The sequence below is a fragment of the Papio anubis genome, chromosome 13, assembly GCF_008728515.1.
Source record: "Papio anubis isolate 15944 chromosome 13, Panubis1.0, whole genome shotgun sequence".
Lineage (NCBI taxonomy): Eukaryota > Metazoa > Chordata > Mammalia > Primates > Cercopithecidae > Papio > Papio anubis.
The window spans coordinates 67,580,585-67,606,104 of NC_044988.1; the positions used below are offsets into that span (position 1 = coordinate 67,580,585).

General features: G+C 47.8%; 1 protein-coding gene across 2 annotated transcripts in view; it reads right to left on the minus strand.

Moving 5' to 3' along the window:
• Positions 1 to 25,520, minus strand: part of GABBR2 (gamma-aminobutyric acid type B receptor subunit 2) — a 416,448-nt gene that overhangs the window by 70,012 nt on the left and 320,916 nt on the right. For both annotated transcript variants that reach the window (XM_021927328.2, XM_031654347.1), the window contains exons 12-13: positions 13,174 to 13,281; positions 3,751 to 3,873 (exon numbers count right to left, since the gene is read on the minus strand). In XM_021927328.2, coding sequence (XP_021783020.2) covers positions 3,751 to 3,873; positions 13,174 to 13,281 — 231 coding nt within the window. The remainder of the gene's footprint in view (positions 1 to 3,750; positions 3,874 to 13,173; positions 13,282 to 25,520) is intronic.

Consider the following 25,520-nt stretch of genomic DNA (forward strand, 5'->3'; position numbering starts at 1 on the left):
GGATCAGTGGTTGTAAAGGATTAGTAAAGCACAGAGGATATTCACAACAGTGAATCTACTCTGTATGATATTGTAATGGTGACTACGTGACATGCATTTGGCAAAGCCCATAGAACAGTGAACCTTAATGTAAACTAGGGACTGTGGTGAAGAATAATGCATCAATATTGGTTGATCATTTGAAAAAATGTACCAGACAATGCAAGATGTTAATAACAGGTGAAATTGTGGGGGTGGATGGAGGGTACGTGGGAACTCTTTATACTTATGTTAACCTTTTCTGTAAACCTAAAACTACCCTAAGAAATAAAGTTTATTAAGTCAGTATAAATAAAATTTAAAAAATTAAATATATCTGCTGGGCATGGTGACTCATTCCTGTCATTACAGCACTTTGGAAGACCAGGGCAGGTGGAACACCTGAGCCCAGGAATTGGAGACCAGTCTAGGCAACATGATGAAACTCCGTCTTTACAAAAAATACAAAAATTAACGGGGTGTGGTGGCGCATGCCTGTAGTTCCAGCTACTCGGGAGGCTGAGGTGGGGGATCACCTGAGCCAGGGGAGGTACAGTGAGCTGTGATCTTGCCATTGCACTCCAGTCTGGGCAACAGAGTGAGATCCTGTCTCAAAACAAAACAAACAAACAGACAGACAAACAAACAAACAAACAAACAAAAAACCACCACCACCAACAACAAAACCCACACCATACTTTCTGAAGAGTAGATACAATGTATATGTACGATTTGAAGAACGGAATTCCCAGAACCTTACAGGACCTGTGTGCCTGTCTCAATCATATCCTCCTATCCTGCCCACCAAGAGGTAACCACAATCTTGAATTCTGTGTTAGCAATTGCCTTCTTCTTTTTTTAAAAAATGGTTTTGCTACCTATGTATGTATCCTTAAACAATATTCTGTTCAGTTTCTCCAGTGTTTGAACTTGAAGCATGTGAAAGCCTGTTTTGGGTGTTCATGCGTGACTTGCTGTTTTTGCTCATTGCTGTGTTGTTGAGATGCCTCCAAAGTGATATGTGTGGCTGTGGCTCATTCATTCCCACAGCCGTACAGTCTTCCTTTCTTTGAAAATGCCATAATGCACATATCCATTCTGTTCCTGCGGGCCATTTAGGATGCTCCCAGTTTTTGGCTGTTACGAACAGTGCTGCTGTGAACACCCAGGCTTGGGTCTTCTTGGGCATATGTGTGAGACTTTCCATAGGGATGTGTCCTAGTGGAATGGCTGGGCGGTGGGACATGTGCATCTTTGACACAATTCATGTTAAATAGTTTTCCAAGTGGTTGTGCCAATGTACACCAGAGTAGCACTGTGTGTTGTGTTCCCTGCCTGTGTCCTCTTAGCACTCGGTTCAGTGGACACATTGCCTGCTCTCCAAATGCAGTGGCCTCTGCCTGAGAGTCCCTCCCAGCTCCCACACCTGCTCAGGCCTCCCTGGCTTTCAGCTGAAAAGCCTTCTTTGACCCTATGAGGCCAGATGGTCATCCCTCCTCAGGCTCCACAGCATCCTGTACCATGGGGGATGCAAATTAGCCACTGGCTTGTCTGTCTCCCTAACTGCTCCAAGGGGTCCTTGAAGGAAGGGCCACATCTCATTTACTCCTGTATCTCTGGAGTTCAGCATGGGGGCCTGATGCATAGCTGGTGGAAAAGGTGAGAGTGAGGCTGGAATCAGTTTGGGGCATAAGGAGGCTGTAGGGTGCTGAGCCACAGCCGGAGGCTCGGCAGTGGCAGGGGCGTCACGGAGTCAGGCTCCAGGACCACAGCCACACAGTTAGCCTGCTCTGAGAGAGGCTGTGTGCAGCCCCTGAAAGAAGAAAGAGGCAGTGAAACCAGAAGTCAGGACCTCTGTCCCCCACCTCAGGGACCCTTTCCACCCATATGTGGAGTTGGATGGCAACACAGTTGAAAGCAGACCACCTGGGGTGGAATCCAGGCTCTGCCACTCACTGGCTGTGTGACCTAGGCCAGTCACTGAAGGTCTCTGTGTCTCAGTTTCCTTATCTATAAAATGGGGGCAAAAATATCTCCTACCTCACAGGATTATAATAAAGATTAAATTAAATGAGTTCATATTTGTAAAGCATTTGGAACAGTACCTGGCACACGACAAGTGCCCTACTCACTTCCCAGATCTGTGGCCAATGAACAAAGGTTTAAGAAAGCCTGCAAAACCGCTAAGAGCTGCCCAGGTGTTGAAAGGCAAGGTTAGGTACTGGGTGAGAGGGTAGTTAGTGCTACTGTCACTAACCTGCTGGGTGACCTTGGGTAAGTTATACAGCCTCTCTGGGTTTCTGTTTTGTCATCAGTAAAATGATGAAGGACAGCATCTACTTCCTAGAATTGCCGTGAGGATTAAATGAGTTAACACATGATGCCAGCTGTCATCATCATCATCGCTCTTATGATCATCATTGCTTGTTATTGTCACCGCCACAGGCTCTCCCTGGCTCAGGGGCTCAGGTAGCCAATGATAGCTCTTTCTGGTTTGACATCCTGTCCAGATTTCTAAATTCTGGTGGTGGCCGGGGAATTCTCTTGGGATGAAGTGGGACCCACCCAGCTGTTCTGTTGCCCAACTTGCAGGATGAATGGTGACCAGATGTCTCCCCGTCCAAAAGTAGCCTGTCTGCTCGAGTGGACTCAGTTCCTGCCCCCTTGGCCCGTGGGCACAGCCAGTGTTGGGTCCGTCCTCCTTGCTAGTTCTGGTTGTGTCTGTCTGGAGTCCCGCTTCCTCTCAGGAATACGTGGAAGGTGGTCAGGTGGAGGGACATATTTCTCAACCTGTTTCATAAATGGCATTCTCTGCTGCTGCTCTGAATGCATAACTTCTTACCGAGCTGAGTAAACCCTGTCTCGAGATAAATGAGGCTGAGCATCTTATTTTCTATAAAACCTTCTTGTCTAGAAGGATAAAAGGTTCTGCCCCCAATGCATAGAATGACCATTTCTGGTTTAGTTTAACAATTCACACTAAATTCCACAAAAAGATTTCTCTAATAAAGCAGTGAGAGAAACAGATTCTTTTTCTCAGTAGAATTTGCTACACTGTACAGAAATCCTACCAAATAGCACACCCCACTGCAGCTCAGCTGTCCCCCGCAAAGACAGTCTAACTATTTTAAATGAAAGTCAACAAAACTACAACCTCCAAAGGGACTCAAACTTCCCTAATCTGGAGAATCCTAGAAAGACCAGCACGAGTTCAGGGCAAGGCTGACTGCAAGACATCTAAAAAGTATATTTAACAGTACTTTTATGTGAGGTTCTTTATTTTAACAACAAATATCTGATATCAAATGTGTGAAAAGAAATATATTGCTCATCACTTTGAAAATAATATCGTACCTAGAAGGAGCTTTCAGAATGTTTACTCCCTAGCAGCACTTTTTAGGAGATTTACTGTAAAACTGGGATAAATATGCAATGCCACTTCTCAAGTGATGGATCTTATCAATGAAGGCTTCTACAATGTATGAGAATATACTCTTTTAAAAAACCCAATATTTCCCCTTCATTCTGCGTGTATTAATAGTAAAATCGACTTCTTTCACAACACCTTATATTTGGCCTCCCTGGAATAACATGTCTCAAATGGAAGGAAATGGAACTGATGAAGTGTTCCCAGCGGGGTACTGGGAAGTCTGGGTGCTGGGCAGCCTCACTGTCCTCACGTGCTAGGGGCTGCATCTGCAGGCTTCGCTCCTGCCGGCGTGGAGGGCTTACCTCCATGCTGTACTTCTCCACTGTCCTCCGCAGGGGGTCCACGGCCTGCCAGCAGATCAGGATACACAGGTCAATCAGCAGCATGCCGCCCACAATCACAAGCAGTTTCTGGTCCTTGATGATCTACAGAGCAGGAAGGAGCGGAGGGCAGCCGATGTGAGAGACAGCTTCCCACGCAGCAGCTAGGGGCCCAGGTCAGGGGAGGAACCTGCATCATGAACCCCCCAGCTGGAGAGTCTCCTGCGATTCCCCATCACCCACAGGATAAATTCAGCCAAGCTCCTCTGCGTGACATTCAAGGCCTTTCACAAGCTTGACCTTATCATTCCCCAAACACACGTGTATTTTGTTGAAGTTTGGCCACTCCTAGTCCCTGGTCGAGCTGTGATTTTCACCCTCCAGGTCTTTGTAGGTGCTAGTTCTTTTGTCTGGAATACCCTGTTCTTTCTATTTGGCAAACTTCTAATAATCCTTAAACACCTCGATCAATTGTCACCTCCTCCAGGAAGCCCTCTCTAACTCCTGCAGCACAACTAATTACTCCACAGCACTTTGTTCACATACTTCATTATCAGGAGGAACCACAGTAGTAACAACAATGAGAAGAATAGCTAACATTTAATGAACACTGACTCTGTGCCTGCCTCTAGGTTGATGGTCTCAGAGGCAGTGTTTCATAGAAAGTCAAATATTGTTATTATTCTTATTTTATGGACGAGCAAACTGAGGCTTAGAGGGGGCTAAGTAACTTGCTCAATGTAATAAACTTCATAAGCAATGAAGCCTGGATTTGGACCGAGCTCTGTTTTCTCCAGAATTCACATCCTCAAACATTTACAGCTCCAATCAGAAGCTATATTAAGTTGTATACACGTCTTCCCTCCTCAGTAAACTGGGGAGCCCTAGACAGAAAGAAAGCCCATTTTATTTGTGTTTCCTCAGCACCTAACAGGGCCTGGCATGCAGTAGCTACTTAAAAGTCTGATGAATTGAATCGACATGAAAGAATATAAAAAGAAGAAATATAACTCCCATTCCTCTTTGCAGCCTGGGATATTTTTATTACTCTGTGAGACTCCTGGCCCACTTTACGTCTGTTTGATAGGGATCAGCCGGGGGATAAATATTTTCGGTGCCAAAGCTGACCTGTATTTCATTCACTTCATGTTTATATATCCCCTCACTCTCCAGAAAAGCTAATGTGATGAAGTAGTTCTGGGAAAGACTCATGGAAAAACAAACAAAATTCAGGCAGAAGCTTAAGAAATATCACCAGGTTTGGTTTTTAACGATTAAAGCCATTTTTAAAGGAGAAATAAAAACCCGAGGGGCCTTTATGTTACCGAATGTAAAAAGAACACGAGGAAAGTGTTGGCTCAGTGACTGCCAAGGAGATCAAATCCAGCAAAACCGCTTTACCTGGGGGCAGGGCACCAGCAAAGCCCGCTCTGAGATTTTCAAGGATATGGTGAACTGCTGGTGCTTTGCAGAAACCCAGCTTAACTCTCACCCTCTGGGGAACTAGGCAACTACCTGCCAGTCTTGAGAAACTGGGACAAAATGCCTAAGGAGCTTAGCAGTTAGGGGACGGGCTGGAAGGAGCCTCATATCTACGTGATGCTGAACACGGGGCTGTTTGAGCCCCCCAGGCATTTGCCCAGCTATTCCTGACCCCTGGAAGGCCTGACCTGCACCTTTCTGCTGGCATACTCCTACCCTGATTTCAAGGTTGAGCCCAAGCAGCTTCTCTTCCTCCATGAATCTAGGCATACCCTGCAAGGGGCAGAGATGGCTTCAAAAGCTGGGCACCAGAATTTTCCTCTTGTAAACGTCATAAAGTAAATCCTTCCAATTTAATGGCTCAAGTATGAAGTCTGAGGAAGTGTATTTTTTTTCTTTTTTTAGATGGAATCTTGCTTTGTCACTTAGACTGGAGTGCAATGGTGCAATTTAGGCTTACTGCAGCCTCTGCTTCCTTCCCAAGTTCAAGCACTTCTCCTGCCTCAGCCTCTTGAGTAGCTGGGATTATAGGCATGTGCCACTACGCCCAGCTAATTTTTGTATTTTTAGGAGTGACAGGGTTTCACCATGTTGACCAGGCTGGTCTTGAACTCCTGACCTCAAGTGATCCACCTGCCTCAGCCTCCCAAAGTGCTGTGGTTACAGGTGTGAGCCATGGCACCCTGCTGGGGCAGTGGAATTCTAAAGGATTTAAAATTAAGTGGACGTGAGTTAGAATTCTGGCTTTGTTCCTTGCTACCTGTGTGACCATGAGCCAATCACTTCCTTGCTCTCATTCTGCATTTCTCATTTGTAAAATGGGCAGGGGTAGGGGGAGGGAGAGAGGAGACTTTCTGTGTTATTCTCCAAGTATGGTATAAAAGAAAGAACACAGGTTTTGCAAGTAGAAGACCTCATTCTAATCCCAATTCTTGTCAAGCGTGACCTTGAGCAAGTTGCTTAACTTTGCTAGGACTCAGTTTCCGTTTTTTTAAAGTGCGGTCAGTGATCCCTAAATTGTACAGTTAGTATAAGAATAAAATGAGATGAGGTCCAGAAAGCATTTAGTGTCTGGCACAGAGAAGATGATCAACAAATGGTAGCTGGCTACCATTACTTGGGTTTTGACAATTAGTGATTCTGTGTTTATGTGTAAGACATAGTGACATCTAGGGGCAAAATGTGATATTGCACCTAAGCTCTACTAGACATGGGACTAATCATCATGTGTGGATGGGTGCATGGTGGGAAGATGCTGAGAATCAGAGGAGAGGAAATGGTTATTTTCCTTTTGGCACCATTCACAAAACCTGGCATGTAACCAGTGTTTGTGACTGAATGAGTTTAGGCTAAGTAGTTATGAATCGTTTTTTATTTATTAATTGTAGAAATATTTATTGAGTGCCTACCCTGAGTCAGGTTCTGTTCTAGGCACTGAGGATGCAACAGTGGACAACATAAACATTCTTCCCTATGAAGCATGCATGTTTGTGGGGAAGAAAAGTAGTGAAAATTACACAAGTACACCCATGGGAATACAAAATACAATGTCAAGTAGAGGTGATTTAAAATAATCTTAAATAATGAAAAGAGAGGGAAGGAAAGAAAAAAAACACTGATCTGAGCACCAGAGAGCACCAGAGACCCCTTGCATTAGGCAAAGCCATCTCTCTATTCTTAGATTCTTTGACTTCTTTCCTTAAGTGCTGCCTGAACTTTGCGTTATGTCAGTGCTCACTGATGCTATCACATGCAGTCCTCTCTCTGGGGGTAGGAGGTACTTAGTGGCAGATGACAGCAAAGGCAGATGAGCACCCAGTAATGATTAAGCACCTGGTTCTGGAATCAGATCTAAGTTGGAAATGAACTAACTAGTTGTGTGATCTTGGGTAATTCCCTTCCCACTCTGAACCAGTTTCCTCATCTAGAACATGGGGATAATATTTGCACATGCCACACTAGATTACGAGAGCCTGGCTTACAATAACTGTTCAACAGATCCAGCAATTTTTACTAAATGTGACTTCTGAGTTGTTTAGAGCAGGGATTAGCAAACTATTGATTTGGCCCACCATCTGTTTTTGTAAATAAAGTTTTATGGGAACATAGCCATGCTCAATTAAATGAACGTACCCTCAATTACAAGGAGGGTAAGGTAGAGAAGACAAATTTACACCTTTACCATACTCATTTAAACGAATGTCATTTGCGTATTTGTCTATGGTTGCTTTCATTCTATAAAAGCAAAGTTGAGTAGCTGCAACCGTGACAGAAGAGGCTGCAAATTCTTACCTATTGACTATTTTGGCTCTTTGCAGAAAAACTTGGCTGATGCTTGGTTAAGAGAAAAGGGCATTTCTTTATTTTTTCAAAAAACTTAAGATTTTCTGACCTATTCAGACTGGCCTTCCACTGGGGCCAACTCATTTCTTCAGGGAACACCATTCAGGGGGAATACAGCATGGATGGTGCCCCTGGGGCTCAGCTCTCGAGTCATCTTTAGATGGCGGATGCTTCAGGATAGCTACTAAAAGCCCTCAGCATTTTCCTTAAGTTGAGCCCAGATGAAAGTCTGAGGGTTTATCCTCAGATGCTTTTCCCACTCATGTTATTGTCTGCAACAGAATCCAGTCATATTTGTAGTAAACTTCCATTGTCCTCACACTTGATCTTAGCCAAAAGGCCGAGAAGCGAAACATCTTCCCCCAGAACAGAAGTGTCATCTCTAAATTTCTACTCTTGTCTCAATGCTTCCATTTGGTCCTAATATGAGGCAAAATAAAGACTGTAATAAACCTTCTCAATTTAAAAAGATTTCACAATCGGTCTTTAGAAAAAAAGTAACATGCTGTAAAAATATGAAATTTGGAAGCATTAAGTCACCACGTGTTTAATAGCCTTTCATAGGCTTCTTTTCCTTTAATGCTTTCAAAACTGTGGACATACGGGGCATATGGGATGAAGTTTGTATATGTACGTTTGGGGAGGGCAAGCCATCATGGATGGAGGGAGGAGGGGTGGGAGCTATGCAAAGAAGAAAAGGATAAAAAAACTGCATTGAAAAAAGCATATGATTGCATTTGCAAATTGATACAAATCTAGTATATATGTCAGTTAAAAAACAATTAAGGGGGCCACTAAAAAAAGTCCAAACTTCTTTAAAAGAAACAAAATAAGTCAGTCACCAAAGGACAAATATTGTATGATTTAACTTATATGAGGTTCCTAGAGGAGTCAAATTCGTAGAAAGAATTGTGGTGGCCGTGGCTGTGAGGAGAAGAGGGAGTTAGTGTTGAATGAGTATGGAGTTTCAGTTTGGGAAGATGAAAAGGTTTGGAGATGGATGGTGACGATGATTGCACAATACAAATGAACAATATGAACTGCCAAAGGCTTTCAGTACAAGATTTGGTACTAATTTTGCTATGAAAATGATGAAGGCTAGGTAAGTACATTATTCCAGTGTGAGAAACTCTTTGGGGTCACTCTGGGCTTTTTAGTTATTCCAGGAGCCGGTTTGTGGTGCTGTGGTTAAGTATTATTTACCAACCAAATTACAGGAGGGTAGGGTAGAGAAGAGATATTTATATCTTACCCAAACCACAAACTCAATCAGGGAACCAGATTGTTTTGAAAGGGTTGTGACAGGTGTAGTTCAAAATTGGGCTCTTCTTCACAGTGTCAGTTTTTTACATAACCAAGTTGGCTTTTATTGTTATAGTTTTGTTTTTATTGTGGTAAAATGCACATAAACTTTACCATTTTAACTAACTTTTTTTTTTTTTTTTTTGAGCAGCAGCAAGATTTATTGCAAAGAGCGAAAGAACAAAGTTTCCACAGTGTGGAAGGGGACCCGAGCGGGTTGCCCCTAACTAACCATTTTTAAGTGGAGAGTTCAGTGTCATTAACCCAATAGAGGTGGTCCTGATCCCCTCTGTGCATGAAACTTATTGCTCTCATTTCCCTTTCTGTTCCTGATGTCACCCTCACCACCCTTGATGTCATTTCCCCCGCTGGTCCTGAGGCCCTTCTCACCATCACAATCATCTTCCTCTAGATGCCTGGTGACACAATTACCATCCTCTGATGTCCAACCTCTGTCACCTTCTAGTCCTCTAACCTCATACCCTTTAAGGGACTGTTTTAAACCCCACTGTCTCTGACATCATTACCCTTAAAAACAAAAGTAGAAAAAAAGTTTTAAAAAGTTAAAAAAAAAAAGGAAAGAAAGTTTAAAAAGTTAAAAAAGTGTGTGTGTGGGGCTTGTCTCTCAGATAAGCCCCCTCCCTGGATGCCTGGACCCACTGCAAGCCCAAGCTCTCAGAGTTGGCCCAGACCCTCAGGGGGGTCAAGTTTGCCCTGGCTCAGGCAGTGCAGGAGGAAGTGAGCAAAGCCGGTGGCCTCTGGTGATGACACCACATCACTGCCCCACAGGGAGCTTCCAGACAACTGAACTCCTGCCATTTTCCCTGATATGTTTTGTCGATTGTTGCCAGACAGTGGCGTGTTGTTGCTTGGCAGTCACGTTAGAAAGCATAAAGGCAGGTTCCTTATCACAGATGACCATAGGGATGAATCACATATTAGCACAAAGGAACCAACACTGTGCTTCTTCCAAACCAGGATGGAGTTATCAATGGCAGAGCAGCTCTTAAACCAGAGCTGCAGGCGGAGAAGCCAGAAGTCATAGGCCAATTGGCTCTCAGCCTTGACTTGCTTTTTTTTTTTTTTTAATTAATTAATTTATTTATTTTTTATTTTTTTATTTTATTTTTTTATTTTATTTTATTTATTTATTTTATTATTATTATTATACTTTAAGTTCTAGGGTACATGTGCATAGCGATGCAGGTCTGTTACATATATACTTGTGCCATGTTGCTGTGTGCTGCCATCCTTTCGTCATTTCACATCCAGGTATAACTCCCAATGCAATCCCTCCCCCTCCCCCTCCCCATAATAGGCCCGGTGTGTGATGTCCCCTTGCAAGGTCAAGTGATGTCATTGTTCAGTTCCCAGCTATGAGTGAGAACATCACGGTGTTTGGTTTTCTGTTCTTGTGATAGTTTGCTAAGAATGATGGTTTCCAGCTGCATCCATGTCCTACAAGGACACAAACTCATCCTTTTTTTATGGCTGCATAGTATTCATAGTATATATTGCCACATTTTCTTAATCAGTCTGTCACTGATGGACATTTGGGTTGATTCCAAGTCTTTGTTGGGTCGGAGTTAGCTCAAGCGGTTACCTCCTCATGCCAGGCTTTGTATCTGTCTTGACTTGCTTTGGCCGGGGATGGGGAAAGCACAGGCTCCTGGGCTCCTCCCAAATATTCCGGTTCATTAGGGTCAGGGCGGGGCCCAGGAATTTGCACTTCTAACAGCTTGCAGGCCAGCCACACTCAGAAGCCCTGACCGAGACCACAGGTCCCCAACTTCGGCAGTCTATTAACATCAGCAGGGAAAGCTGAAACACTACTGATGCTCAGCTCCGGCCCCAGAGCCCTCATTTCAACTGGCCTGGGCTGGGTGACTTCTTGTAGTTTTCAAAAGGTCCTGTGGGACTGCAGTGTGCAGCCAGAGCTGAGAAACACTGGGGTGGCCAGGCCTCTCCTCTCATGGAGAGTTGTCATAAATGCTGCTGGGGCCCAGAGACGCAGGGCCTCTCCAGGCGAGCACAGGGACAGGGCGGCAGAGCAGGGCTCTTTCCCCACTCTAAATGCAGCCTGTGGATTTCCTAAGGTGGTTCGGGTGTGGAGCAGGGGACAGAGAACAGAATATACCTCCACCTCATCTGGAGAGGACAGGGGGCTGCAGTCCTAAAGAAGGACCTTGGCAGTGAAGAGGTGGGTGGGGGGCCTGAGGAGGGAGAGGTACCACCAGGACACCAGGCAGGAGCCCACAGAATCACAGCTAAGGGGACAATACTATATCAATGTATCCCCATTCTACAGATGAGGACACAGAGGTCCTGAAAGATTACGAGCTTTGTTGAAGGAACACGGCAGATCAGCAGTGGAGCAGAGACTAGAACTCCAGGCTTCTGTTTTGCCTGTTGGCCCCACTGCTCGGGCTGGGTTGCTGTCTGCCACTGGCACCAGGTAACCAGGGAGCAAAATGCAGGCTCGGATGAAAAACCAGAACAACAGGCTCCATGTTCCACTGGGATGGGCCCACAGTGAGGATCTGCAGAGGAGGTGTCAGTAAACAGGTGATGCCCACATCAGGATTTGAAGAGTGTGTGCAGGGGGCTAGGGTGTGATGGGTGGGGGACTAAATTGAGAAGAGGCTTTTCGGTAAGAGGTATCATGGTACTATGAGACCCCTCCCCTGGTGACAGAAATGGGTGGACTGGGAGGGAACGCTTCCTCCATGACCTCAAATCAAGAAAGAGGCCTTGGTGTCCAGTGAAAAGGAGATCACTGGGTGGTTTGATAGGAGTCTCTGCAGCCTGGGGGACCCTGTGGACTGGTGTCTGACTCCTGCTTGAGAAATCTAATGGGGGATGATGGACTGGCCAGCTGCTCTGAGGATGGAACAAAAGAGAGGCAGCTGCTACAGTGACATCAGCCTTCAGTCCTTAGGTTTGTAGATGCAAAGGGTGCAGGAGTGCTTTCTGTGCCCCAGATGTGGGCCGTGGGTGAGGAAGAGCTTGTGTGGCCCTGTCCAGGACTAGCTGGAGGGGTAAGGTGACCCCAGGGTAGAGAACTGAAGGATGCTCAGGAGCAGGGGAAGAAGCCAATTGAAATGGTCAGTTGGGTGAGCATTTCATCTGCATCAAGAGCACGGCAGGAGAGAAAGTCCCAGTAATGAGGGACCCAGAAAAGCACCCCAGGAGTGTAAAGGGCCCGCTGCAATCCTCGCCAGGCCCAGTAAGTCCAATGCCAGCTCCAAGCAAGTAAGGTATTTCCTGCCCCTTCCACCACTCCTAATTCTAACTCCAGAGGGGTTGGACACCTGGGTGGATGGGATGATGGGGAAAGAATGCAGGCTGGCCAAAGAGAGAAGCAGCCAGCCTATACCCCTTTTCCCAAGGCAGGTGGCCGGCCTGCTGCAGGCCTGAGCTGGGAGAGGGAGAAGTTGTGCCAATGAATACTGTTTGAAGTTTTGAATATAATGATAGACTCTACATATTATAATAGTTACTGACCAGAGGACCTTCAAAATCATGACTTGCCACAAATTTTATCCAGAAGAAAGGGGAGAACCAGTACCACTGCAAGAGTTAAAAAGGACAGTGGTGGACAAAGTTTCTCTATGACTAAGAGACAAGGTCGGCAACATCATGGCTATACCAAACCTCACGGGTGGCGAATGCAGTCCACAGTGTGAAGGCGAGCTCCTGTCCTACAAGAGCCTCTTTGAAAATGGAATCATTAAATCCAGTACCAGCCCTGTTTCACTCCTCTCTTTTAAGAGCTCCCTATTGCCCATAAGTTAAAGTGCAGATTCCTTAATGTGGCTCTAGCCTTCCCTTCCAGCCTCTCCCTGTCCCCTGTCCCCACGAGTCCTATGCCCCAGCCACATCAAGCCTCTCTCAGCTCCTGACCACCCTCCTCCTATCCCCAGGCTGCCCTGGATGGTTCCTTTGACAAGGTCCCCAGCATCTCTATGCCCTTTGCTTGGCTAACTCCTACTCACCCTCCAGGCCCCAGCATAGGTGGCACTTCCTCCATGAAGCCTCCCGTGAGTGTTTGGTACCCCAGCACTCCCCACATGTCCCCAGCCAGCCCTGATAACCGTGTGTTATAAATGCTTTGTTAACTGTCCGATTTCCCCAGTAGGTTGAGGGTAGCAGGAGGTAGGGATTGTGTTTAGCTTGGATCCCCAGCAAATAGCTCAGTGCCTGGAATATAGTATATACTTGCTAGATAAATGCTGAGTGAACACTGTTAATACCCTGAAACAGAAGGAGAGTGATTACCTTCTTCTTCATTTTCACATTTTTGAAGATGGCGTGGACTCTCCAGGTCTTTGCAAACATGGCCCCAAAAGCGGTTGTGTAGCCCACGGTGAGAATCCAGGTCCTGACCTAGAGGCCATGAGAAAACAGAGGCATTGACCTTCCTTAGGTAGACGGACTTCATCAGGTATGAGGCCACCCTGCAGGGGGACTTTTCACGACGGGGAAAAATACTCCCCTCTACATATCATTGAGTTTCACTGGCATCTTTCAATCAAATTTCCATTCAATAGGCATTTAGTTCTATCAGTCACTTACCAGACCCAGGGCACTGGGCACACAGGAGTGCAAGATTCAAATCCTCCCTTAGATGAGCCCAGAGAGAGCCAGGCAGAGAGACAGCCACAGACTGCTGAGGTACCACCAAAAGGTGATGGTCCAGCCCTCTGGCCTTCACTTCCCCTCCTCCCTTCCTTCTTCCTGTTGCCCAGCCCTCTCCCCACATGGTCAGGCCATGTGGCTACTATTGTCCAGTGTGACCTCAGAAGGCCAGTTAGTCAGCACAGGCCAGCCTGGCTACTGAGCTCACATTTAGACCTTGGTCCCTGCTCAGGACTGAGGCCCTGTCTGGCTCTCACCTATTCCTCAGGACCAAGGTGTGCCCTGACCTCTAGCCCTGGGTTGGTGGCTAATGGGAACAGCCGGCCCTGACATGAGCCTACAACTTGGATCCCTTAGGGCTGGAACAGGCTGGCCACCACCTGTTAGGTTTTAGGGGCCTCCAGGACGCCCACTTTCACCTGTACTGCATCACTCCCAGAACCCCCGACCCTCACCATTTAGACTGGACACCCTCTAATACCCAGGAGACTTGCACATCTCCAGGTGGAGGCCCCACATCATGGTCCAGCCCTGGGCTGTGCACCACTGAGTTCTGGGGCCTCCCACTCACTGGGACGGAAAAGCCACGTGCCCCATGAGCTGCAGCTCTGAGCTTGGGTCTTTGCTTTCCCTCAGCTCTGTTGAGCTTAGTTTCCTTTGAAAGGCTCCAACCTGCCTTGGCTGAACACAAGGCAGAAAGGTGGATGTGGTAGGGGAAAAGAGAGGCAGCTGAGGCCCTCTGCATCCAGAGGAGCTGAGCACAGCAGCTTTGCTTGGCTTCCCCAGGCCCCTTCTAGTTCAGGGCTGGCTGCCACCAGCACAAGCAGGAAGTTTCCAAGAAATGTTCCCAGCCCATTCCCCTGACGGATTCATTCTGCTCCTGCCTTTCCGGCAACTTGACTCTCCGGGTTTTCAGAGACAGAACATTTTGCATTTCCATTTTATTTGTAAAAATAGGAACTATTTTTAGACTGCAAGGCCGACCCACTAAATCAAGGGAAGGACAACAGTATCACAGCACTTGTTCGGAAACACAGGCCTGTGAAGCATGAATGCTGCGAGGGTACAGGTGGGCACTGAGCCTTCTATTTCTTTTTCTTTTTTTTTTTAAATTTCACAAACAAGGAGAAATCAGATGGGTAAAAATGAACCACAGTGCTTTAGAAACAATGTAGAATGGCCACATTATTAACCAGATGATCATAAAAGGATATGAGAAAAGTATTCAAAACAGGGAGGGGGAAAGAGCCAAAGAGAGAATTTAGACCTGAGCGTATTCAATGACCAGAAAATACGTTTGTCATCTGTCAGAGATGCATGGGACTTGACAGTTCATCTTATTCATTCATTCATTCACTCATTCATTAGTTTGCTGGGTCACTCATTCATTAGTTTGTTCATTTGTTCATCTTCAACAAGTATTATTAGGCCAGAGGCAAAGTATATAATAATAAAAACAAACAACAAGAAAAACAACAAACACCAAGGTGATTTTTTGGAGGTGTCAGTTAAGCAAGGAAATCCCTTAACAGGTGAAGAAACTAAGGCCCAGCGCATTTAAGATATTTCCCTTAACCACGCCACACAGCTCCAGAGCTGAGCCTGGAACTCGATGCTTCGTCCTGGTCCAGGCCTCTCTCCCTGACATCCTGCTGCTGCCTCCTCCTCAGATGGAGTCTCCTCAACCCAAATCAGTTTCATCTACACCTAGGAGCCAGATGTCAAAGGACCAGGACACACCCAGAGGGGGTAGCTGACCAACCTGTAACACCCTCCGGGGACCTCAACACACTTGTAAAGCTAATTTATTGACACGACTGTTCAGACCAATGGTCTACAGCATTTTTGATAACGTTCTCTTGAACATGTTTAATTTTACAAATTACCATATACAGACCATGGGCATTTTAAAAAGGACAAAGATGAAGTAATATCATCATTTTTACCTCATCCTGTGGCTGACAAACATCTGTTTTGAGGAGATGTGTCACTCCAGTGTGCTAAGCACTTTTTTTTTTTTTTTTTTGAGATGAGATCTCATTCTGTCACTCAGGCTGGAGTGCAGTGGTACAATCACAGCTCACTGCAGCCTCCATCTCCGGAGCTCAAATAATCCTCCTACCTCAGTCTCCTGAGTAGCTGGGACTGCAGGCATGCACCACCATGCCCGGCTAACTTCTGATTTTTAGTACAGATAAAATCTTGCTATATTGCCCAGGCTGGCCTTGAACTCATGAACTCAAGTGATCTTCCTGCCTCAGCCTCCCAAAGTGTTGGGAGTATAGGCAAGAGCCATTGCATCTGGCCTTAGTGTGCTAAGCATTCTTAATATTTGCTTTAACTTATGTTTTCTTTGAAACAATCATTTCCAGGCCACTTGTCTATTTTGTGAGGGCTAAATTCATTAAGACTCAACCATCTAATTAGTTGTTAGTTAAAACTCAATAATATAAATTTAACCTGGCATCTGGAAATTGCAATATGTTGCCATAAACTAAAAGCAAAGAATAGCTGAGGATGCCTGGGCAGAAAAGAGTTAACATAGCAGTCCTGAGACTGTTGTCTTTAGGAAGGTCTGATTTGAGGGTTGGTCCTTGGCTGGTATCTGAGAGCCTGGATTCTGGATGGTTCCCACCATCTCCTCAATGATAAGAGCAGCTCACTGTGCCTAAACGGGTTGTGCAAACATGGTTTATGCTGAACACTGCCTTCCTTCTGGGAGTCTGGAATTTTGTTATGTAGTAGGCAGACGGTGTCGACATATCCATCCCCCAACTAAACTCCCTGGGCATGGCATCTCTAATGTGCTTCCCTGGGCAGCATTTCACACATGTGGTCGCTACTCATTGCTGGGGGAATTAAGCGTGTCCTGTGCACCTCTGCTGTGATAGGGCTATCAGAAGCTGGCACCTGGTTTCCCCTGGACTTCGCCTCCCCATGTGCCTTTTCCTTTGCTGATGCTGCTGTGTATTCTTTCAGTGTAATAAGTCATAGCTGCGAGTATGACTGCACGCTGAGCCCTGAGAGTCCTAGTGAATCACTGAACTTGGGGGTTGTCTTAGAGACTCTCAGTGCTGCATCCCATTGCTGTCTGGTGTAGAGAACTGACTAACCACCTTGTCTTTGGGAGCGTTCCTGCCTACAATCACCAGACACCTACTGCCAGGGCTCCACAGTCAGTCCCCGTATTAAGTGTTAGTCCAGCTTAAGCTTCTGGGATTTAAACCCATTGCTGCCCCACAGAGCCCTCAGGTTAAACTCCAAATTCTTAGCAGGAAGGGTGCAGCCCCCTCCACCCTACCTCTTCTGATATTCCTCAAGCCATCCTGCACTGCTCAGTCTTTCCCCTCACATCACACTGGCTCATGCTGCCAGGTCTGACACGTGCTGTTTCCTCCACCCAAAATGCCATTCCTTGTTCAGTGTTCTTCACAACTTCTCGTGCATCCTCTGAAATCCAAACTTGTGAGCCACTTCCTCTGAGAAGCCTACTGAGACCTTGCAGGGAGGTCCTGACCACTTCCTCCTCATGACTTCTGCCTTCAACCATGTTTCTGCTCTGCTGGTCACACAGAGATGACATCTATCTGATTACCTGTCTACCTCTCCCACTAGATGAAGCTACTGGGAGGCAGGGCCTGCTGTGCCCACCTTTAAATCGCTGGAGCCAAGAGGAGACAATCAGGCTGGATGGGCCAGTTTAGGAGGTTGTAAACTCTTTGTCACCACAGATGTGCAAGTTGAGCCCAAGCAAGCAAAATAAAGGAAGACCACAGAGAGAACTGGAGCATTTGATAGCAAAAGAGGCTGAGTTCATGGCCTCAGCTGTTCCTTCTACATGCTGTCTGACAGGCAGTGAGCTCCCCATCACTCCACATATTCAAGCAAAGTTTGGAAGACCCCCCCGCCCCGGCTTCACCCCTTCCATCAGAACGCTGCAGGGGCATTTCCTGCACTGAGGGAGGTTTCATTTAATGACATCCCAGGTGCCTCCCTTCTATGTGGCTCTATGATGCCGAATAAACTAGAAGGTTTCATCTGAAGCGTTCTAATGATTCTGTTTTTCAATATGTTACCACCAACACAAGTCTCTACTGATTCATCAACACCAATCAGCTACTTCACTTTTTCTCCTAAAGTCTTACATGTGTTTATTTTTCTGATTTAACATCTTTCTTTTTCTCCCCTTAGCCATCAAGTTCTCAGCCCCCTCTGCAAACTGGCTTGAACATAATACATCCATGGGGGAAGACAAACTTTAGGCAGGCAGCGCCCATCTCAGTCTCAGCTATGAAAAAGGAAAAAGAAATAAGAGCAAATCTCCAAATGGAAGGAAGCATCTATGCCCAGAACAATTCTGCCCAGCCGCTTGCTCCATTGATTTCATGCAGCATGCCTGGCCGGGTGAAGGGCTTTCAATGCTCTTCTGGGGATCAGCATGAAAATGGACACATAACCTCTGCTGGCAGGCCTGCTCTGACAGATGATGGACGGGAGGACGGGACTGCTGTGCTCTAGGTCTCCTTGTTGCCACAGATTCATGTGGGCTTCAGGCCAACAAGTCAGAGGGAGGAGCAAGCTCTGGTGGCTGACTGAACACAGGGGCAAGTCACTCTCCTGCTGTCCAGAAGTTTCTTCAAGGGCCTTTTATTTCATTCTGACTGCTCATTCCAGGTGATCAATAGTGAGAAGGAGGGAAGAAACTCCCAGAGTGCCCCAAAGCAAGACCCAGACCACCGTGAGGTATGAGGTGGGAGAGGTGAGAGGCCTGAGGTCTCCAGGGCCCATCTTGTCTTCTGGGGCAGGGGCGACAGATAAATCCTGAAGTTATAAGACTTTGAAGAGCAGCCTCTAGAAACAGCTCCCAAAAACCCCATCTTGCTCAGGGTGTTTTGGGTAAGACCTGTACAGAAAATCTTCTCTGGAGTTTAGAGTATAGCAGAGCCTTTCTGGGGAAATGGTGCAGGGGGCAAAGGTGACTCAGGACCTGCAGGAGCACTTTGGAACCCAAGTCAGGGCCTAGGGGGCATCTTAGGAGCCTTGGGGCAAATCAGAGAGAGGTTCCCCCTCTGGGAGGAGAAATTTCTGAAAGGCATCCCCTCTGGGCCCTTTCTGAACGACTCCACTCCTCAAGGCCCTCGAAGCCAACAGACTCCAAGAACTTGGCTCAAAGAGCCGATCACAGGCCAAAATTCAGCTCCTGCCCCTGATGCCAACACCCTTGTGTAGTGCAGAAAGTGCACAACTGCCCTTAGCAGCCTTGGCTCGGGCCACAGAACAGTGCAGAATGAGGAAGAGGCCTTTCTTCCTGTTCCCCCACAACCCCAGAAGGAGCCTCAGGACTGGAGGTTGGGGAGGTTTTGGAAGAGCAGCATTCTCAGATGGGTGGTGGCAGGCGGGGGTGGGGCGTGGTGGGGAGGGAGCTGCTATGTGCCTTCATGCAGCTCTGTGGACAGAAGACATGGACGAGTGGGCATCAGGGTCAGAGAGGAAGGTCTGAGAGGCTACACCGTGTGATTGTAGCTGCTGAGAATTCTGTGGGCAAGTATGGTGTATCGTTTAGGACTTCCAGAAATAACTGGAGCTCACTCAGAGGGGTCCCTTATTTTAAGTCTTCCCTGATTTGTCCCTTGCTTCTGGGCCTTACCCACTCCCCTAGGCCTGTCTCTGTCAGTGTACACAACATAGTAAATGGGAACTGTTTGTTTACTTAGGTTTTCAATCTACACTGCCAGCTCCCCAAGGACATTATCTGTGTCTAGTAGGTGCCTGGGAATGTTATCATATGAATGAATGAATTGTGGGAACAAGAGTGCTGAGCAGAGCCAAAGGTTGGAGTGGCCCACATGTGGGCTGTCTGGAAGGGAGACCATCATCTACGTATCGACTCAGGAGTCCGGGGAGTCCCTGGTTCCCCACTCAGCCCCCTCCACTGGAAGGCAGTTGGGGGTGGGGAGGCCACTGTCATCAAGCGGGCATCTGCACCCCATCCAGGACTCCAGCTGGCCCAATCAGGCCCTGTGACAGCCAGTCCCTGGGCCCTCTCCCCGAGCTGGTCTGGACCTACCAGGCAAGGCCACCACCAAACCCTGTGGGTGTCTCCTGGCCCAGCCTTCCTGCTGCCTTCTGAAATCACAAAGCACATTACCATGGCCAGCCATGAGAGCCCACCTGCAGAAACAGCCCCAAACCCACGTTATTACATTGCTTTACTTCTCAACTGCCTCAAAAAGAAATCCCCACGCAACAACAACAAAAAAACCCCCACAGATTTATGGCCTTTTCACTAAAAATGTTTCATTAATTCCTACCAGACTTGAATTTACTGGGAGGCCAAGTGGTGTTCCTAGGCAGCCTTTACCTTTCTAGTTAGAGTTAGAAAATTCCAGTACCTCTAGGACGGCAGGAAGAGGACATCACACTCCCCAGTCCAGTGTCTAGGCCTCCCCTGCCCCATCCCTGCCCAGCTGCCACTCATCTGAGCAGGGTGAAGGGGCCGAAGGGGTGCTTCAGGACTCAAACCCCACCCTGCCAGCTGTGACAGAACCGCCCTGCCTCCCAAGGTTCGAGGGTGGGGGCCACATTCGGTGTCTTCTACCCCAGGAGCTCCTTCCCTCCCACAGCTGGGTCCCAGGAGACCAGGCTTCTGGTGCTTCCATTTATCTTACACAACCAGTCTCCAAGAGACAACACAAAAATAAAGCATCAGGTACTAATCTTATCTCTGCTCTTCCAAGTGTGGTCTGGGGATGTGGCATCAGCATCCCCTGAGAGTGTGTCAGGAACGCACAGGCCCCCTTCTAGACCTGCTGCATTCCATCCGGACCCCCAGGTGGCTCAGTGCACACTGAGTAGCACTGTCTGTGCAAGCAGGAGCTGGGATGGGGGCCACCCTTGGCAGGGGGAGGAGGGTTGGGATAGATAGGAACCGGAAGGAGACAGGGAGGGCCTCTGGGATGCTGGTAAGGCCCTGCTCCTTGATATGGATCCTGGATTCACAGTTGAGTTCAGTTTGTGAAAATTCACCGAGTGCCACGCTTATAATATACATATTTTTTTTTAGTGGAAAAATAGATAAAAGAGTTGGGGTGGTCAGCAAGTAGAGGCAGCTGGGAGGAGCTAAAGCTGAGCCAAGCTCTTCTGAGCGTCCCTCAGGGCAGCCCTGGGCCGAACTGGTTTCTTAGGTCAGATTCCAACCACTACATGGCTGCAGCGTCCTCAGAGGTCCCGTCTGTGTCATTCTTACCTCCCTTGCTGCCCTCCCCAAAGCCCCTTTCGGCACTCAAGGTGGCAGAGGCAGCCACCAGCTTGGCTTTGACTTAGGCAGGACCCAAGTCTGTTCCCGCCCCAGTTTTGGTAGAGCAAGGCCACAGAAAGCCAGAGGTTGCCACGGGTACCCACACCAAACCGGCCAGCATCAACTGGTTTTCCCAGCCTCTTCTTTTTTCTTTTTAGACAGGGTCTCCCCCTGTCGCCCAGGCTGGAGTACAGTGGTGCAATTTGGCTCACTGCAACCTCTGCTTCCTGGGTTCAAGTGATTCTCCTGCCTCAGCCTCCCGAGTAGCTGGGACTATAGGCACCTGCCACCATGCCCGGCTAATCTTTGTATTTTTAGCAGAGATGGGATTTTACTATGTTGGCCAGGCTGGCCTTGAACTCCTGACCTCGTGATCTACCCACCTCAGTCTCCCAAAGTGCTGGGATTACAGGCATGAGCCACCGCGCCTGGCCTCCCAGCCTCTTCATCCCACGTTTGCTCTGCTTTATCAGTGTCTGTCTTAATGGTATCCAGAGGTGAACACAATTATCCAGACAGTCCCATCACTCGTTCATACATAATGATAATGGCTCAGATGTATGAAGTCTTACTGTGTGGCAGGCACTAGGTGCTTTACATACATGATCTCATTTGATCCTCACAACCCTATTACTATCATCCCCATTTTACAGAAGAGGAAACTGAGGTTCAGAGATGTTAAATAAGGTAAACAAAGTCACACCTTAGGAGGTAGTGCCGCTGGGATTTGAATACAGTCAGTCCCACAGCAGAACCTCTCTCTTTGGTGCTCCTCCAATATACTCTGCAGAGCCATCGAAAATGAAATAACAGACTCAAACCACTGAATTGTACACATTAAAAGGGCAAAACTTATGGTATGTGGATTATATCTCAATGTAAAAAAATCTGAGACAAAAATTTTGGTAATATTGGCTGGGATAAGTGGTTACCACATCCCTAATAACTTTAGTTGACTTTTTTTTTTTCCTGGTATAAGCCTGCTAATAAAAAATCTGAATATTATTGTTTTCTAATGAAACATCTCAGTCATCTTTGTGGTCCAACAGAGCTCGTTTTAAACTTCTTCCCTGCTGCCTCGCAGTGTGTGACAGGGCTTCAGTCTTCTGTTCCGTCAGGTGCGGACAGTGAACTTGGCCTTGTCAGATGGTCGTGAAGGAAAGGCTGCCCCCGGCTGAAAGCTGGCCTTGGTGAATCACAGGGGCTGAGGGCACAGACTCGGGGAGTTAACAGGAAGCTATTGACTAACCCACGCCCAGGAATGCTTCTGAGAGCCCAGGAAGCTGTGTGAGGCCCACGCTGGGATCTAAGGTCCACCTGGAGCCTCCTCATCCTGTCTGCAAAGTCCCTTCTTACTCCTCCCACGCTCGAGCTGGGCTTTCTGCCTCAGATCCACAAGGAAGGCAAGTGCTTTTTCTCTTCCCCACCTGCTGGGCTCCTTGTCTGGGCGGACAGGGGCTGGGATCCCAGAGCCAGGTCAGCTCAGCTGCAGGGGTCCATCCCTTCTCCCCGGCAGTGGGGCCCTGGCCCACACCCAGCACCGTCCTTGCAGACAGCTCCATGTCCACAGGGGCCACGTTGCTATGGTGACTCCACTACCCACACAGTGTCCAGGGAGACAGCACGGGGTATCGCTGGAGCTGCTCTCAAGACTTGCAGAAACCAGCAGTGACAGGCTGGGAAGATTCTGGAAAGGGTCAGAGGGAGTGGGGGATGGGAACTAAGAGAAACTGCGTCCCTAGCAGTAGCACTGTGTGTGTGTGTGTGTGTGTGTGTGTGTGCACTCACTCACACACGGACCCACCCTTGTCTGAGCAGAGGTGTAGCCCCTAGAGAGGCCTAATCTTGTGACTATGATAGGTTTCTGCCTGAGGTGGTGTTCATGGTTTCTCACTGTGTTAGGCTGCTACATTGAAATCTAAAAGGGAGAAAAAAGCAGCATGTATATGGCAACGGAGCAGACAGAACTGTGACTTCGGCTGCACCATGTCTGAACCGGGCCTCATGGTCTACCTTGTCCCCTGTCCTTTAAGATTTACAGAACCCAGTGTGGGACACCAGGAAATTACACTGTGACGAGGATGCAAGGTGACAAGCTGTGATGCCTGTCCCTCCTCCTACATCCCTCCATGTAGCACTCTCCCTGCGTTCCAGGCGGCTTGTCTGAATCGTCTTGTTTAACCCACACTGCAATTCTGCAGAGGGAAAACTGTTACGCTCATTTTACAGATGAGAAAACTGAGGTTAAGTCACTTGCTGCAGTCAGGAGCTAGTAAGTGGAGGAGGTGGCAGTCGAATGCAGGCTGTTGTTGGAAGATCCGTGATCACTACACCACACGGGCCTACTTCTCCTTGCAGCTCCCTGCTTGGTGGGAGTTTGCTGGGAGCAGCCTTCTAGGTCCGAAGAACAGAATCCACGGCACCAAGTGAAATGAAGGAGCTGCCCACCCTGGAATAGCAGGTGGAATACAATCCAAATTGTACCCATCGGGGACTGGTACTTAGGCTCTAAATTCAAGAGCTTTCACTTCCTCTTCCTGGGCAATATTGAGAATTAGTACATAAATGGCCCCAGCCCTAACTCGTATACACATCTGTGCTGACCCAATTCGATCCAGGGTAGATAATCTATGCCTTTTCCCCACAGTCATGCGTGTGGACTCCCCTTTACAGAGCTTCTAAGACAGCCTTGACTGCAAATAAATTAATTCTCAGGGGCGGCAAGAACTGGGCCCCAGCATCTTTTCGGGCCCTCATCTTCAGAGCCAATGCTGATTTGTAAAGTGCTTTATGATTTATTCATACCAGCCTTCCCCAGCTTCCCAGGACAACCTTCCCCTCACACAAATGAGCGTGACTCCCAGAATAGAATGTCAGGCTTCATTAAAAAGAAAAGCCCTGGGTATGGGGGATGTCCCTGTTTTTGCTCCCCAGCCTGCGTCACCCCATGGTTGTCGAATTCAGGTCAAGCTTGAGAAAGCACCTGTGCTTTCATAGCCTTTGGCTTGTGAACAAGGTGAGATGTCAGGAACTTCTTTCCGGGAAGGAGAGAGTTTCTGAAGGCTGGGCAGCCCTTGATGTCTGCTGCAGGAGTCTCTGCAGTGAAGACTGAAACTCAGGCCTGCTGGAGGCATTCCCAGGTGGCCAATAGCAAGTGATGAGGAGATGGGCAGAGTAGCCCCCAGGAGGGACTGGGGTCGTGGTAGAACGAGGGTAGGATTTTGCTCCACTGGTTCTCAGCTGGGGGAGCGAGGCAAGCCCCTCGCCTCTCAGGGATGCCACTGAGAAAATGGAGTTGCCAAACTTGCCCACAGTATCTTTTTTTTTTTTTTTTTGAGACGGAGTCTTGCTCTGTCACCCAGGCTGGAGTGCAGTGGCGCAATCTCAACTCACTGCAACCTCTGCCTCCCGGGTTCAAACGATTTTCCTGCTTCAGCCTCCTGAGTAGCTGGGACTACAGGCGTGCACTACCATGCCCAGTGGATTTTTGTATTTTTAAGTAGAGACGGGGTTTGCCATGTTGACCAGGTTGGTCTTGAACTCCTGGCCTCAGGTGATCTACCCGCCTCGGCCTCCCAAAGTGCTAGGATTATAGGCATGAGCCACTGCACCCGGCCCCAGTACCATTTCCATTACTGTAATCATCATAGTGTCCTAAAACTTGGGGAGGAAGCCTAAGCACAGATGGAAGAGAGAAATCCTCACTTTCCTCATTCAACCTCATCAGGGTCCCTCAGGAGCAACCTTTTATTCAGGCCTCACCACTGCCCAGGAAAGCTGACCATAAATAAATTGTATGCTCATGAAATTGTTAGGCATCTCAGGGCATAAAAGTCATGCTGATGTAGGAATATCAGAGACTCAGTGGCCTTCACACTTCCACCAAAACTAGCAAGACTTCCATGTGCTTTGGTCATCATTCTCATGCCAGAAGGCCACACTCCTTTTTTTTTTTTGAGATGGAGTTTTGCTCTTGTGGCCCAGGCTGGAGTGCCATGGCATGATCTCGGCTCACTGCAACCCCTGCCTCCTGGGTTCAAGCGATTCTCCTGCCTCAGCTTCCTGAGTAGCTAGGATTACAGGCATGCGCCACCCCACCTGGCTAATTTTGTATTTTTAGTAGAGACAGGGTTTCTCCATGTTGGTCAGGTTGGTCTTGAACTCCTGGCCTTGGGTAGTCTGCCTTGGCCTCCCAAAGTGCTGGGATTATAGGCGTGAACCACTGCACCCAGCCCCAGAAGGCTGTATTCTTTAGAGAACAACCCCACTGAACCATACCCACAAGGACTTTTGAGCATCTCAGCTTCTTTGTAAGCTGACTCCAGGCACAGTGAAGCCAGGGACTTGCATCTTTTGTATTCACTTTCTTCACTCCCAGAAGGGCAGAATAATGGGAATTATGGGAAGGCCACACTCTTTTGGTCTTTTGGTGGGAATGAGCCAGTTCCAGGCTTGGGAGTAAAAAACTCTTGAGTGGGAAGAATGAACCAACTGACCCTGGAGCACTGGGGTTTGATGGCCAGGGAGGTCCCTCCAGGAAAGGAGAGGGGCCTGAGCACACCAGTGACCTCACTACCCCCTCAGTTACTGGGGACTCGACCACACACTTCTCAAGGCACTGCCCAATTGAGGATAAAGTCAGTGTATCTGTAGACCTCTCCCTGGCTAGACAGCTCATGCTCACACTGAA